This window comes from Petaurus breviceps, unplaced genomic scaffold, assembly GCF_028583685.1.
Source record: "Petaurus breviceps papuanus isolate PSGF00001 unplaced genomic scaffold, PetGlider_PUasm1.0 208, whole genome shotgun sequence".
Classification (NCBI taxonomy): Eukaryota; Metazoa; Chordata; class Mammalia; order Diprotodontia; family Petauridae; genus Petaurus; species Petaurus breviceps.
The window spans coordinates 31,868,485-31,883,983 of NW_027185852.1; the positions used below are offsets into that span (position 1 = coordinate 31,868,485).

Below are 15,499 nucleotides of genomic sequence, written 5' to 3' on the forward strand. Positions count from 1 at the left end.
TGGACCACTGGATAGCATGTTGGACTTGGAGGAGGGAAGACCTGAATTCAAATCCTGTATGTGACCCTGGGAAAGTCACTTAACTGCTGCCTGCCTCAGTTTCCTCATCTGCAAAATGGGGATAATAATAGCACCTCCCTCTTAGGGTTGTTGTGAAGATCAAATCAGTATAAAGTGCTTTGCAAACCTTAAAGCTTTATGTAGATGCTAGCTATTATTATTATTATTATTACATATTGTATGTAGCACCACCAGTGGGAAATATTCACGAATTGTCACAACCCCACCACAACCTGTTCCTTTTACACAGAGTTACAATTTGGTACTTACCTGGTAACCAGGGCTGGCTCAAACGAGTCTTTCCTGGTGCCTGCGGAGGCAAACAAGAGAACATAGATGTCAGTCAGGGTGGGTTCATGCACAGTGCAGAATGAGTCTTCCTTAGGGAATGGACCCAAGAATGCCAGGACCTTCTGTCCTCTCTCCACAATTCTGGAGAGAACATGGAAGGCATAAGCCAGCCTTTGTCTCCAGCGCTGTCCTGGAACATCGGGGCTAGCCATTGGGATGGGGAGGAGCCCTGAGCTGTGTGTGTGCCCTCCCTTCATTGAGAAGCCCAGCCTCCTTCCACCCAGTAGAGTCTCTCAGAGTCTAGCCCACAACAGTCCTCTCTATTCCAGAGGAAAGACCTCCCAGGCTACCCACGTGAGTGCGGGCCTGCCTGTGTTTGTGCTCACTCCAGTATCAGGAATGGGGACAAAGAGAGGGACATCCTTGGAGCTGGCGTCCTGGAAACTGGCATTGGATGGTTGCCAGGGGAATTGCTGAAGACATGAGACAAGCCGCCAGGACCCTTGCCCATTGGGACAAAAGACTCAAGGGCCCTTGGCTCTGGGCCTCCCTCTTCTAGCCTGGCAGAATCAAAGATCCCTCATCTCTATTAATAATCAGTGATGGGGCAGGTCACTGGGCACCAGCCTGGGAACTGGCCTTCTATCCCTTTCCTTCCTTCTTGGCTGAGAAAACATTGTGGAAAACAAATCGATCCATTAGTGAACATGCTAGGTCTATACCAGGCCTACACCCAGAGTCAAGGGGCTTCCTTGGCCTAGGAAAAAGACCCAGGGGCAGAGAACCCCAGACTTCTAGGCTAGGAGAATCAATAGACACATTGCCTTTCCCACATGGTGGTGGAGCAAATAACGTCTGTGTCCTTCTTGACCCCCAACTTAGTCAATCTGTCACCAAGTCTTGCTTCTACCTTCATGACATCTCTTGTATACATACCCCCTTTTCTCCTCTGACACTGCCCCCACCCTGGTGCAGGGCTTTATCACTCCATTCCTGGAGTATCAGTGGGAGCTGGTGGGTTTGCCCCCCTCAAATCTCTCCCCACTCCATTCATCCTCCACTCAGCTGCCAAAATTATTTCTCTAAAGGGCAGGTATGATCACGTCATTCTGCCCCACATCTCCCATGCTCTGCTCAGAAAAATTCAATGACTCCTGTGATTATTGCAAGCTTTATATTGTTTGATGTTATAGTTATAATGATAGGATCCCAAGATGGCATCACTTAGGTTAAGTGGCCCTAATGGCTGCTAAAGCATATAGGCGAAGACTAGTGATTTGGATTTTTCCACTGCTCTTATCTGTTAAGTCAGGCAAATAATGCCCAAGGATTTCACTTGGATGAAACCTTGACCTACTGCAGGAGCCTTGAGTCATTCTCCTCCTGCTGACCTAGAAAGATAAGCTAATTTGTGGATCTGATAAACTCCCCCATCCAAGCCTCACCCCCAAATTGCTATCAATAAGCAACCCTGAAAACGTATCTGGCAATCTGATGATGAGGAAGGCCCCCTCCCACATCTGGCCCCCATTACTTGTTCTCAACCCCTACACATTCTTAGGGTATATGATTTTGCCACCTGAAGCCCAGCTTGGAGCATGCTTCTTCCCTGACACATCTCCCTCCCTCTCGAACTGGGTGAGTTTCTTGCATCTGTAGGGAGAATCTGTTTGCTTCTATAGCCATATGTGTGTGTGTGCGCATGTGCATGCATGTGTGCGCACATGTGTGTCTGTGTGTGCACATGTATGTGTGCGTGTGTCTGTGTGTATGCGTGTGTCTGTGTGTGAGAGTGTGTGTGCGCACACACTTTTGTTTGCCTGCTTTCTGAGTCACAAAATAATAGAGCACCCCTTTATATCTACTCCCTGAGTATAAATTTCTAGGAAATTCATGAACCCAGGTTTCACTTTAACTTGAGCTGTAAGGCCAAATAAAACAATTCCCTCCAGTATTAAACAGAAATTCCCCTGGAGTTTACAGCCATTCACAGCCTAGTTTCAACCTACTTTTTCAATATACATAACTTCCCCAAGGTCCAGCCAAACAGGCCTTGTCTGGTCCTCAAACACAGCACTTGGTCTCCACCTCTGGGCCATTGCATTGACTGTCCCTCCCCCAGACTCCTTCCTTGCTTCAGTCAGTTTACCAGGCTCTCTTCAAAGGTTGCCTTAGATGTACTTTCCTACATGAAGTCTTTCCTTATCTGCTTCCTCATTCCAATGTTCCCTTTCAAAAGAACCTTGTATTTATTTTGTACAAGAGGCAGCATTTTATATGAGAGCTGGTTCTCAAGCCAAGAAGGTCCAGTTCAAGTGTCCCCTCTGAGATGGACTGGCTGTGTGGTAAGCCACTCACCTTCTTGGGCTTCTGGGCAATTCTCTCACTATTTGTTTCAGAGATGGTGATGACTTGTATTGGTAAAGGGAGTTTCCTCTTTGGGAGGTCCCTGAATCAGTGACATTACAAGCCCAATCTCTGACTCCAGATGTATCCTTATTTTGTGCACATTTCATTTATTCTTGTACATATAACACCAACATTCTCCTAGGGATACCCCGTATGGCTGTGAGCAATGGAATATGGTGGTTTCTGAGGAGCCAATGTCTCACATCATCAATAGGGGTAAGGGAATCTTGCCCAGGGGCACGAGTGGGCTATATGTGTCACTGATGAAGAAATGGGAGGAGGAATATTGGGACATGATTATGGTGTTGAAAACAAAAGACATCAATTATAAACCTACAGATATTATCAGAGAAACGTACAGCATGACCAGGAGGCTGGCCAGTCTTTTCAAGATGGCCTGAACCCTTGACCTCCCTGGGGAGGACTCATAGTGGCAAGTGGGAGTGGGCATGGGTGAGTCAACACCTGCTAATTAAAGGACACAGATTCACTGGGGCAATGAAGAAAACCAGAGGCCAGGAGGGTCTGACAGGTGTCACCGCTGAGCCTTGCCCAGCAGTGATCTGTGCCATGAGCTTGAAATTAGAGGCAAAAAGCTGCCAAGCTGCCAGTGGCCAATCTTCCAAAGGGCATGGGCCAGTGAACTTCACTTTGATCCCTGGTAGAGTTCTGGGATGAATAACTAAAGGGAGGTGAGGTGGAATTCAGGTAAGGAAGCCCCTCTCTCTAACCCTATTTCTGTTGCTAACCCTGATTCTGAGGTATCATTCCCTCATTCAGGGGCAGATTGGCCTCCATGTGACCCTGGGGAGTGAGGGGAGTTAGGGAGTGGAGGAGGGACAAATTATTCCTTGATCCTTGGTCCTAATTTGTCTAACTATTAAGACAGTAAAGTTTACCCTTTCCTTTCCTGAAAATGAAGGCCCGGTAAGAAGAGATTCTGCCGGCAAGGGGAGACACATCAGATTTCAAAGAATCCCAGAAATGGAACTGGAGGGACCTTCAGCATCCAGTCTGTCCAACCCAGACCTAAACAAGAATCCATTAGCCCCAACTATGGCAAACCTCCGTCTCCCCACCAGTGACTGCCCCTTCCACCTGGGGAAGTTCTCAGAGTGAGGAAGCTTTTGCTGACATGAACCTCAGTGTAACCCTCTCAGCAGCTTCCCTCCCGCCTTGCCCCGACTCCTGGCTCTGTCCTTGGGGCCAAGCAGGGCAGTCCCTCCTCCCAGGAGAGTCCTGGGGCTAGCTGCCCCAAGCCCTACCAGTGAGAATTGCTGCTTCTGAGCCCAGAGGATTCCAGAGGCACAGTAATACCTCCTGGGGGAAAGTCACCTTAAAATTACCTTCTTTCTCTGGAAGTGCCTTCTTTTAGGTTGGGATGAAGATGCATCCTGAAAAGGAGAAACACTTCATGAGCAGGCCCCCCTTGGAGCTTCCTTCTGCTCCCATATTTCCAAGGGCCTCTCAGAAGTAAATACCCATCTCTCCGCTCCCTGATTATGCAAACTCAGCACATCTAAAGAAAAACTCATCCAGCCCCCCACTCTGGTCCCCCTTCTGGCCATGGACTTCTGGTGTGGTTACCCCTACCCTCTGGACACTTAGAAGCCACTCAGGCCCCTGCGTCCCCCTCATGCCCATCTTTGGGCCCCTTTGGAGCCCTTCTCTTTAGCTATCCATCCTCCTTCACACTCCCTGACTCAGTACAGACTCTCCCCAAGGTCCGACTACCAGGGCCCCCGTCACTCAGAAGGAAGGGAAGGCTTCCTGCCCCAGCTGGAATCTCCTCCTCCTCATTAACTACTCGTGTTCTTCAATCATGAATCACAAAGTTAAGTGAACAACACTTGCCCAACCACCATGCCAGGGGCTTGTCCCAAGAGACTAATGACTGATGACTTATCATGGGCCTGATGAGCAGGGCAGGTGGACACAGGGTAGGTTTGGGATTGGTGTCAGGGAAAGGTCCCACCTTGTGAGAATTTATCATTCCCTGAATGTGCAATGACCCTCCCCACCTCCATGCCTTGTCTGACACCATCCCCTCTGCCTGGACTTCCCTCCTGTCTCCTCAGCTCTCTCTACTGAAATACAAGGCCTGAAGCATGAAGTCTGCTCCAGGGAAGGTTTCCTACTGGACTTCACTGCATACCCTGCCTTGCATTAGGATTTTTTGTGCAAATTGCTCCATTTCCCTGAATGGACTGTAAGCTCTAGGAGGGCAGGCCCTTGTCCCTCCTTCCACCCTTTTCATTGTTCAGCACAGTGCATATTGCTCCAGAGGTCCAGCTACTTCTTTGTGCAACCAACCCTGCTTCTCCTTGTTAGAGGAGGTGAGCGGTGACATACACAGAAATCACGCAGCCATGATGTTAGACATCTGGTCCAAGAGGTGAGCTTTATACAATGCAATTTTGACTTCTTGAAAAACTGTGAGTAGAGCCAAGGGTTGTTGTATAATGAATCACATGTAAAATGAAGAAAGGGAAACTCCTTCTTGGGGGAGTGGGGGGGCTGATCTATCCTTCCAAGGGCCAATTGTACAGGACTCTCTCCTCATTGGTGGAGATGGATCCTCAATGTTCCAACCCATGTCAGGGGAGTGGAATTGGTGACAGTCATAGAAAAGAGAGACCCTGGTCCTTCTGGTGTCCAGCCCTCACCATAGGGAGGCATGGGGAGTTAGGTCTTCAGTCTCTATTAATTGGGAGAGTTCCATACAATTGGTCCTTTGAGCTAAGGACAATACCTTTATATTTCGTGATGGGATGAAATAATAGTAATGCTGATGGTAATGATAACTGTCATTAATATAAGTAAAGCCCGTTACAAATACCATCTCATTTGTCCCTCACAACAATCCTGAAAGGTAGGTGCTATCATTGAGCCCATTTTACTGATTAGGAAACTGAGTCTGAGGACGAGGGTCACACAACTAACTAGTAAATACCTGAGGCCATATTTGAACTCAAGTCTTCTTGACTTCAGGTCCCGACACTTCATCCACTGTACCATCTAGCTACTTAATAGAAGACCCCCTCGGCCTATTCTGCCCCATACACATGTACCTATGTAGGTGGCTTTGAAGCAGCCAGCTGTCTTTTCTGACACAGATGGAGCTGCAGAGGGAAGGAATGGGAATAAGCATGTGCTAAGCCCTTTTCATAAATTTTCACTCATTTGATAATGAGCTTCAATATCCCAGGGGATCTGTGATTTCTTCCCCAGTGACCAAGTTCCAACCAACCCATATCTCAGACAACCTGGACCCTACATCTGCCTGTCCTAAGCAGGGTCACCCTAGAGGATCCTTTCCCTGGACCTGGAATGCCATGGAGAACTCCATTCTCCATCAGCAGCTCGATTTGCCTTCCAGTAAACAGAACAATATGCCTGCTTCAATACAGCTAGCCTCACCTCTAATGAAAAACAAATGGGAATAGGGTCATGAAGAATGAGGAAATGAGGAGAGAGGAAAGAAACAGTAGTGGAAAACCTCTGAAAGAATGAAAAATAATAGAAAGAATGAAGAAATGAGCCCCCACACACTGAAGGGTGGAAGAAAGGGAGGAAAGATCTCTGAAAAGAAAGACCAGGGGGACCCTCCCCCTACAAAGGAGAAAGGACTGACCGTGAGAACTTTCAGAGAAGTTGTAATTCATTGAGATTCGAAGGAGATTTTGTCGTCTGCAAGGATGGAAATAGAACAGTTGAAGGAAGAAGAGAAGAGAAACCTGAGATCTGACAGTTAAGAAAAAGCCGTGGAGACTGAATAAGGCACTGGACTCCCTCCCAGCAACAACAAAGCTTAGGAGGCTAAGAGTGTAGTAAAGCTTAGGGGTGAAACCAATGAGGCATCTGCTTCTTGATGAAGAAATGACTTACCTGGGCAGGTGTAGCCTGACACCGAGTTGTCCTTTTCTTGGCTTTTGGCTGTCTTCTAGTTTCACCTTCAGGGAGGGTCTATAGAGACAGCATTCAATTAATGTCAGTTCAATTCCAAGTTCATTTACTGTGACAAGCAGGGTAAGAGAATGAAATATTTGTGTGAAAATGAAGGTAAAAACTCAAAGAAATATGATCTTATTTTCCCTGTGTGTGGCATTCCTGATGACCATCCCAATGGCAGGCACTAGGTACTGAAATTTCTGACTCAGTATTTAGCTTGGTGGCTACTATGACACCCAGATCTTCCTCTATCACCTCTTCATTACTCCAGTTCTGCACTTTGACTGGTTTGAAGCGTAACTGGTTCCTTCATTCTAGGAAATTAGGTAGTGTTCACAAAGTATTTTCTTTAAGCTGCAACTACCAATCATTTTTTAAAAGCATTTATTAAGTACCTCCTGTGTGGTTGCCCTTGTGTTCTGTGTTAGAGATATAAAGACATAAATGAAACATACCCTGTCCTCAAGATGTTTACCTTCTATAAGGAGAGAAACCAAATGCAAAACAAGTATTTTAAAAATACGTACAAGAGACTCGGCTCAGGAGTGGGCATTCATCTCATTTGATTCCCTCCAGGGACCCCTAGTCAGAGCATGGGTCCACTGCCAGAATGACCAGATTAAATAGAACATAGATAATGTTATTGTGGGGTTTTCTAAGTCAATTTGCTGCTGACAATGATCCTTAGGGACAGTCTGATGGCCTCTGTTTCTGCTTGAGTTTGACACAGCTGATTTGGATAAGATTTGGAGGGGGAACAGCTGCCATATGGCCCCCTGGGTAAGGTCAGATCATAATTACCTTTTTTCTCTTGCCAAATTTTCTTGGAGGACAAGGTAGAATTTTTTTCTGAAAGAGACAAAAAGTTAATGAGCAGGGTCTGTGACCTCTCCTGCTCCCCAACCCCAAGCTCCATATTTCTAAATCTGCACTAATAATCCCCATCTCCAAACCTCATACCAAATTCTAGACACCTAAAAACAATTCACAGTCTGCCTGTCCCTTCCCCCAAGGGCTCCTCCTTCTGACTTTGTACTTCATTTAAAAAAAAAAGTTGTTTCTTTAATTAATTTATAGTTTTCAACATTTACTTCCACAAAATTTTGGGTTTCAAATTTTCTCCCCATCTCTCCTCTCCCCTACCCCAAGACAGCATGCATTCTGATTACCCCTTCCCCCAGTCTGCCCTCCCTTCTATCACTCCCCCTCCACCTCTTCCCCTCTATTTTCCTTATAGGGCAAGATAGATTTCTATACCCCATTCCCTGTATATCTCATTTCCCAATTGCATGTAAAAACAATTTTTTAACATTTATTTTTAAAACTTTCAGTTTCACATTCACTCCCTTCCTTCCTCCGCACCCATTGAGAACGCAAACAGTTCTATATAGGTTATACATGGGTAGTCATGCAAAGCACTTCCATAACGGTCATGCTGTGAAAGACTAACTATATTTACCTCCATCCTATCTCATCCCTCATTTATTCTATTCTCTCCTTTGGCCTTGTCCCTCCTCAAAAGTGTTTGCTTCTGATTACCCCCTCCTCCCATTTGCCCTCCCTTCTATCATCCCCCCCATCCCCTTCCCCCTACTTTCCTATAGGGTAAAATGGATTTCCATACCCAATTGAGTGTATATGTTATTCCCTCCTTAAGTCAAATCTGGTAAGAGTAAGGTTCACTTATTCCCTCTCACTTCCCCCGTCTCCTCCATTGTAAAAACTTTTTCTTGCTTTTTTTATGTGAGATAATTGACTCCATTCTACCTCTCCCTTTCTCCTTCTCCTAGTACATTCCTTTCTCACCCCTTAATTTTATTTTTTAGATATCATCCTTTCATATTCAACTCACCCTGTGCCCTCTGTCTATATCTCTCTCTATATATATATCTATATCTATAGCTATATATTCTTTCCAATTACCCTAATACTTAAAAAGGTCTCATGAGTTACAAATATCATCTTTCCATGCTGGAATGTAAACAGTTCCACTTTAATAAGTCCCTCATGATTTCTCTTTCTTGTTTACTTTTTCATGCTTCTCTTGAGTCTTGTATTTGAATGTCAAATCTTCTATTCAGCTCTGGTCTTTTCATTAAGAATACTTGAAAGTTCTTTATTTTATTGAATGTCCATTTTTTCCGCTGAAATATTATACTCAGTTTTGCTGGGCAGGTGATTCTTGGTTTTAATCTTAGCTTCTTTGACCCCTAGAATATCATATTCCAAGCCCTCTGATCCCTTAATACAGAAGCTGCTAAGTCTTGTGTTATCCTGATTGTATTTCCACAATACTTGAATTGTTTCTTTCTGGCTGCTTGAAATATTTTCTCTTTGACCTGGGAACCCTGGAATTTGGCTACAATATTCTTAGGAGTTTTCCTTTTGGGATCTCTTTCAGGAGGTGATTGGTAGATTCTTTCAATATCTATTTTCCCCTCTGGTTCTAGAATGTCAGGGCAATTTTCCTTGATGATTTCTTGAAAGATGATGTCTAGGCTCTTTTTTTTTTTATCATGGCTTTCAGGTAGTCCAATAATTTTTAAATTATCTCTCCTGGATATATTTTTTCAGGTCAGTTGTTTTTCCAATGAGATATTTCACATTATCTTCTATAGTTTTCATTCTTTTGACTTTGTTTTATAATTTATTGATTTCCCATAAAATCATTAGCTTCTGTTTGCTCCATTCTATTTTTTAAGGAATTATTTTCTTCAGTGAGCTTTTGAATCTCCTTTCCCATTTGGTCAATTCTGCTTTTTAAAGGCATTCTTCTCCTCATTGCTTTTTTGGATCTCTTTTGCCATTTGGATTAGTCTATTGTTTAAAGTGTCATTTTCATCAGCATTTTTTGAAGGGGGTCTCCTTTAGCAGGCTGTTGACTTGTTTTTCATGATTTTCTTGCATCACTCTCATTTCTCTTCCCATTTTTTCCTCTACTTGTCTTACTTCATTTTCAAAATCCTTTTTGAGCTCTTCCATGGCCTGTGACCAATTCATATTTTTCTTGGAGGTTTTTGATGTAGGAGCATTGACTTTGTTGTCTTCTTCTGGTTGTATATTTTGATCATCCTTGTCACCAAAGTAGGATTCTATAGTCTGATTTTTTTTCCACTTTTCACTCATTTTCCTAACCAATTAAGTGACTATTTAGTTTTTTGTTAAGGTACGTCTTTGGTTCTAGTGTGCAGGGTGTACTGTCCCAAACTTCAGGAATTTTATGCAGCTGTTTTCAGAGATATTTCTAGGGACCTATAAATTTTCAGTTCTTCCAAGGTGGTATGATCAAAGGAGAGGCATTTACTCCTCTCCTGGTCTGTGAGTGATCACAAGCATTCTTTTCTGCCTTGAAACTCCCTCTCCACTGCTGCCACAAGCTCTGCCATGCCAGCACTCCTCCTAGCCCCAGAACTGCCACCCAGAACTAAGTACAGGCAAAGCAAGAGAATCCTGCCTCAGCACCAGCAAAGAGATCCCTGCAATCCTACTGTGATCAGCTGCTTAACCCCTCACCATCTGTGGGCTGAGACTCTGGGAGCAGCTACGGCCATGGCCACTGTTGTCACAGGCCTGGGTCTAGGGCCAGACCGTCTCCTCTCTCACCCAGGTCCCACAGAGTTCACCCACTGACCTGCTATGCTGTCTTTGGCATTTGTGGGTTGAGCAGTCTGGAAACAGCCACAACTGCCAGTGATTCAGTCCCCTGAGGCCTGCTCTGGCCCTGTCTGTGCTGGCGTGGCCCATGCTGACCAGACTGGTACAACAAACCTTTCCTGTCCACCTTTCTGGTTGTCTTGGGCTGGAAATTTGTTTCACTCATTTTGTGTGTTCTGCTGCTCTAGGATTTGTTTAGAGTCCTTTTTACAGGTGTTTGGGGGAGAGTTCAGGCAAGTCCTGCCTTTACTCCACTGGCTTGTCTCTGCCCCATCTAACTTCACATTTCCTGTGGTGGACACCTCCATCCTCTGTCCACTCAGGGGTGGGCCACAAAGGGAGAGAGACAGGGAGTCTGGACAGAGACATTCTGCGACAACAGAACAAATCATTCTGAGCACAGAATGGGACTCTTGAAGATCACTCCAAAGGGCCCAGAAATCAGTGTGAGGTCAGTGGACTACACAGCTAGTCGCCAGCTGCCAGAGGCCAAGGCTCAGCGTGGCTGCCACCCCACCAATGGGTGATGTGAGTGCCAGGCGGGGCACTGGCCAGCAGCCATAGCCTCTCCTGAAGAGCTTGGCTGGACAATTTGTGCCCGGTGTGAGCATGTGAACATGTGAGAATGTCTGTCTGTCTGTCAGAGAAGGGGTGGTTGCAGGGGGAGGGTGAGGGCAGTTCATTCAGAGTTGGGTGGCAGGTGTGTGAGCCTGGGAGTGCCAGCCTTGACCAGCCAGGGGGTCAGGAGGAGCAGCCCCGAGCGCCCGTGGACCTCGGGGAGCCTGGCTGGGGGCTGGGGCTCAGGCTTTACCTCGATGAGGAAGTGTAGGGTGTGGCAGCCAGAGCGGATGCTCTTCTTCCAGTTCTTAGCAAGTCCACGGCCGCCTTCAAGTTCAAACTCCCTCAGGGTGAGCCACGACCCGTCTGCCATCTGGATGCACTTCTCTGAGGAGCCTAGAATTGGGAGGCAGAGAAGGGGGAGGTGAGAGACATAGGGATAGAAGGGGGGAGCCAGGGGAGAGAGAGGGGAAGAGAGAGAGACAGACAGGGAAGAGAGAGACAGAGACACAGTGAAAGAGACAGAGACAGAGAGAGAGAAATAGAGAGAGAGAGATTCTGTGAATTTCCTTTGCTCTGGTCTGCTGGAGGAGTACCCCAGCTAGACACTCTCCCCTCTCCTAACGCCTCTAGCCAAGTAAGGGGAGGCCTCTGTTGATCACCCGGAGGCATCCTGTCTTCACTTGTTTGGACAGAGCTCTTCCCACGATGTCTCCCTTCTTAGACTGTGAGCTCCTCAAAGGCAGGGTCTGTTTTGGTTTTGTTCTGTCTCCTTTCTTTGTATTCCTAGCTTTGCTCAGCTAAATGTTTATGGACTGACTGGCTGGCGGCTGCAGGGGCACTCGACCTGAATCCAGCTTCTCCAAACTCCTTGGTGTTTGACAACTTCCTATGAATTCTCTTTACATTAATTCCATGACAACTGACAAATATGTTAAATATCAATAGATATAAGCCATGCAAACAAAAACTCTTACAATAATTCTTAAGAGTGTAAGGGCGGGGTAGCTAGGTGGCATAGTGAATAGAACACTGGTCCTGGAGTCAGGAGGACCTGAGTTCAAATCTGACCTCAGACACTTAACACAAAACTAGCTGTGTGACCTTGGGCAAGTCATTTAACCCCTACTTCCCTTCCCCCCTTCAAAAAAAAAAGCAAAAAAAAAAGTATAAAGGGGTCCTAAGACCAAAAAGTCTAAGAACTGCTGCTCTGGACAAATCTCTGGGCAGCCAGGTGGCACAGTGGATAGAGAGCCAGGCCTGGAGTTAGGAAGACTAATTTGACCTCAGATACTTACTAGCTGTGTGACTCTGGGTAAGTCACTTAACCCTGTTTGCCTCAGTTTCCTCATGTGTAAAATGAGCTGGAGAAGGAAATATAAAACTACTCTAATATCTTTGTCAATAAAATTCCAAATGGGTCACAAAGAGTGGGACACAACTGGAATGAGTGAATAACAACAAAAAGGCAAATATTTAAGATTGTAAGGTGCAGAGAGGGTGGCAACCTGTACTGGTGGAGGGAGTTTTCTCCCCCAGGAAATCACAGGTCTAGTCCCTCTTTATGGCTATTAAGTGTCTGGGGTTCTATGAGTCTGTGCCGCTGCTGGCCCCGCCCCTCACCCCTACCGTAAGATTGTAAGCTCCTCGAGGGCAGGTTTTTTCTAATCCTGTTAACAACCCTGAGCCTTAGCACAGGTTATGCCCATAGTAGGTACTTAATGAACACTATTGGACTTCCAAGCTCATTAAGAAAGGGTCAGGAAGGTCCTGTGACCTCAAAGAACCAGATGTTCTTGAATGAATGACTACTTGCATCTATCTGCCCCTCTTTTCACCCCTCTGTCCATCCTTCCATCTATCCCGCTATTCACCCTTTTCTCCCTCTTTCCATCTACCCTTCCCTTCACCTTTCTGTCCATCCCTCTACCCATCCATCCATTCCATCCTTCCACTCATTCCACCATCAATCCCTCTGGGCTTGACTCTCCCAAGAGCCAGAGTTCTTAAGGCTCACCTTTCTCCATTTTGTTCTTGTGTAAAATGCCACTTGCCTTCCCACAGATGACAGGAAGCTCAGGGAGATGGAAATTCCTCTTTGGAACTTTGATCTTTCTGGAAGCTGAAAGAGAAATGACCAATTTGACTTGATCTTTATTCCACCCAGATTGTGCCCTACCCAAAGAAAAGGCATTGCCATTGCTCCAGAGTTGTGTAAGGGAGTGCCAATCATGGAGGCAAAGGGACACAGAGATCAAGCCCTGCCTTTGATGCTCACTGCCTGTGGGGCCATGGCAATTTACTCTGGAGCATCAGAGTAGTGATGCCTCCCTGGGTCCTTGGGAGGGTCAGCTGAGACCCCAAAACACTGTAGAATGCTCTTCTTTGAGTGGGCAGTGTGGGGAAGCAGGCAGAGCCCTGGGACTCTGGAGGCAGAGGGGCCTGGGCTCAAATCACTGAGGCAGCAAGAAGACCTGAGTTCAAATCTTCTTTCAAATACTTACCAATCAGGAGTGATTGTACAACCTTGCACAAATCAACAAACCTCTGTCTGCCTCTGTTTCCTCATTTGCAAAATAGAAATAATAATATAGCACCTACATCCTAGGGTTGCGTTCCTTAGATCAAATGAGATAATATTTGTAAAATGCTTTGCAAACTTCAAAACACTATATAAATGTTAGCTTTCATCATCACCACCACCATCATCACCACCATCACCACCATCATCATCACCACCACCACCACCACCATCATCATCATCATCATCATCATCATCACCACCACCACCATCGTCATCATCATCATCATCACCATTACCACCATCATCATCGTCACCATCATCACCACCATCATCATCATCATCATCATCATCATCACCACCACCACCATCGTCATCATCATCATCATCACCACCATCACCACCATCATCATCACCACCACCACCACCATCGTCATCATCATCATCATCACCACCACCACCATCGTCATCATCATCATCACCACCACCACCACCATCATCATCGTCACCATCATCATCATCACCACCACCATCATCACCACCACCATCATCACCACCATCACCACCATCATCATTACCACCACCACCACCACCACCATCATCATCATCCTGTCTCTGATACTATTTAATGACCATGGGCAAGTCACTGAATATTCCTGGGCCTCAGTTTCTTCTTCTGGAAAACCAGGGGGTTAGACTCAATGATCACTATGTCTCTTCCAGCTCTGGACCCATGTTAGCAGCAGTCTTCCCAGTAAAGGCCTTCCCGGATTAAGCCCAAGTTTATTAGGCTGTCAGAAGTCAGATGGCTCAGAGAAATGAACAGGGAGCTTAAAGTCCCAAGTCTTGGCTTAGAGGCAGGAAGCAAGGTGTGATGGGAAGAGCATAGGATCTTTCTTGAGTTCTGGAGCTGCTGTTTCTGACCTGGCATTGGACAAGTTACTATCTCTGCCTCCTCTTCTTTATCTGCAAAATGTTAGGGGAGGCCAAGGTTCCTAAGGTTCCCTCCAGCTCTAAATCTTATGGCCCTATGGTTCCATGAAAAAAATTCCCTTTGGTTAATTTTTAAATTTCCTCAGGAAGAGGAACAAGCATTTGTTAAGTGTCTACGATATGCCGGGCACTTTACAAATATTATTTCTTTGATACTTACAACAACCCTGGGAAGGGAAGGCTATTATTACCCCCAATCTGTAGTTGAGGAAACTGAAGCAGACAAGTTAAGGGCCAAATGAGCTCCAGGTCTGAATACATGGATGGAATAATAAGTGAGAGACAGTGAATGATGCCTACAACCTGGGAGAGGCAAGCTGGGGCACATGCCAGAGAATGGATGGATCCAGAAGGCTGGCAAGGCCTGGAATGAACATTGTTCCTGTGGAAAGCCAGTGCTAGACAGGAGCTGAGGGTGGTGATGGAAGGGAAGGGAACCTTTAAAAACTCAGAGGGTGTTTAAGCTACACATTGGGGGAGAAGGATCAGAGGACCAGAGAGCATTACATTGGGTGAAATTAGAGGACTCTTGCTCCCACCATGAGCAGGTGTAGAATGGGGCCATCCTATGAGGATCAGTCAAAGAAACAGTCATGTGGGTATAGGGGGAGGGGAGCCTTGAGAGCTGTTTTCAAGCATTAGAAGGTCTGTCAAATGGAGGAGTGATTGGTCTTATTCTCATTGGCCTCAGAGGGAAGAATAAGGAGCAAGGGAGTGAGGGGAGGGAAGTTGCAGGTGGGAGATCAGAAAGGACTTCCTCACAATGAGAGCTCTCTAACTGGGTAACAGGCTGGCCTTGGAGGGGGTGGGCTCATCCTCAGTGGGGGACTTCAAACAATCTGAATGACCATTTGTTTAAGTTAGAGCCAGAGTTCTTTAGGTGGGCTTCTGTGTTCTCTCTCTCTCTCTATCTCTTTGTCTCTTGTCTCTGTCTCTGACTTTCTGTGTGTCTCTGTCTCTTTCTCTCTGTCTCTGCCTCTGCCTTTGTCTCTTTCTCTGTCTTTTTCTCTCTGTCTCTGACTCCTGTGTCTCTGTCTCTCTGTTTCTGTCTCTGTGTCTCTT

General features: G+C 46.0%; 1 protein-coding gene across 1 annotated transcript in view; it reads right to left on the reverse strand.

Moving 5' to 3' along the window:
- Nucleotides 1-15,499, reverse strand: part of LOC138165444 (nuclear body protein SP140-like protein) — a 393,692-nt gene that overhangs the window by 13,160 nt on the left and 365,033 nt on the right. Inside the window, exons 7-12 of the mRNA XM_069093817.1 lie at nucleotides 12,941-13,045; nucleotides 11,177-11,319; nucleotides 7,513-7,560; nucleotides 6,649-6,726; nucleotides 4,107-4,154; nucleotides 331-370 (exon numbers count right to left, since the gene is read on the reverse strand). Of these exons, the coding sequence (XP_068949918.1) occupies nucleotides 331-370; nucleotides 4,107-4,154; nucleotides 6,649-6,726; nucleotides 7,513-7,560; nucleotides 11,177-11,319; nucleotides 12,941-13,045 (462 nt within the window). The remainder of the gene's footprint in view (nucleotides 1-330; nucleotides 371-4,106; nucleotides 4,155-6,648; nucleotides 6,727-7,512; nucleotides 7,561-11,176; nucleotides 11,320-12,940; nucleotides 13,046-15,499) is intronic.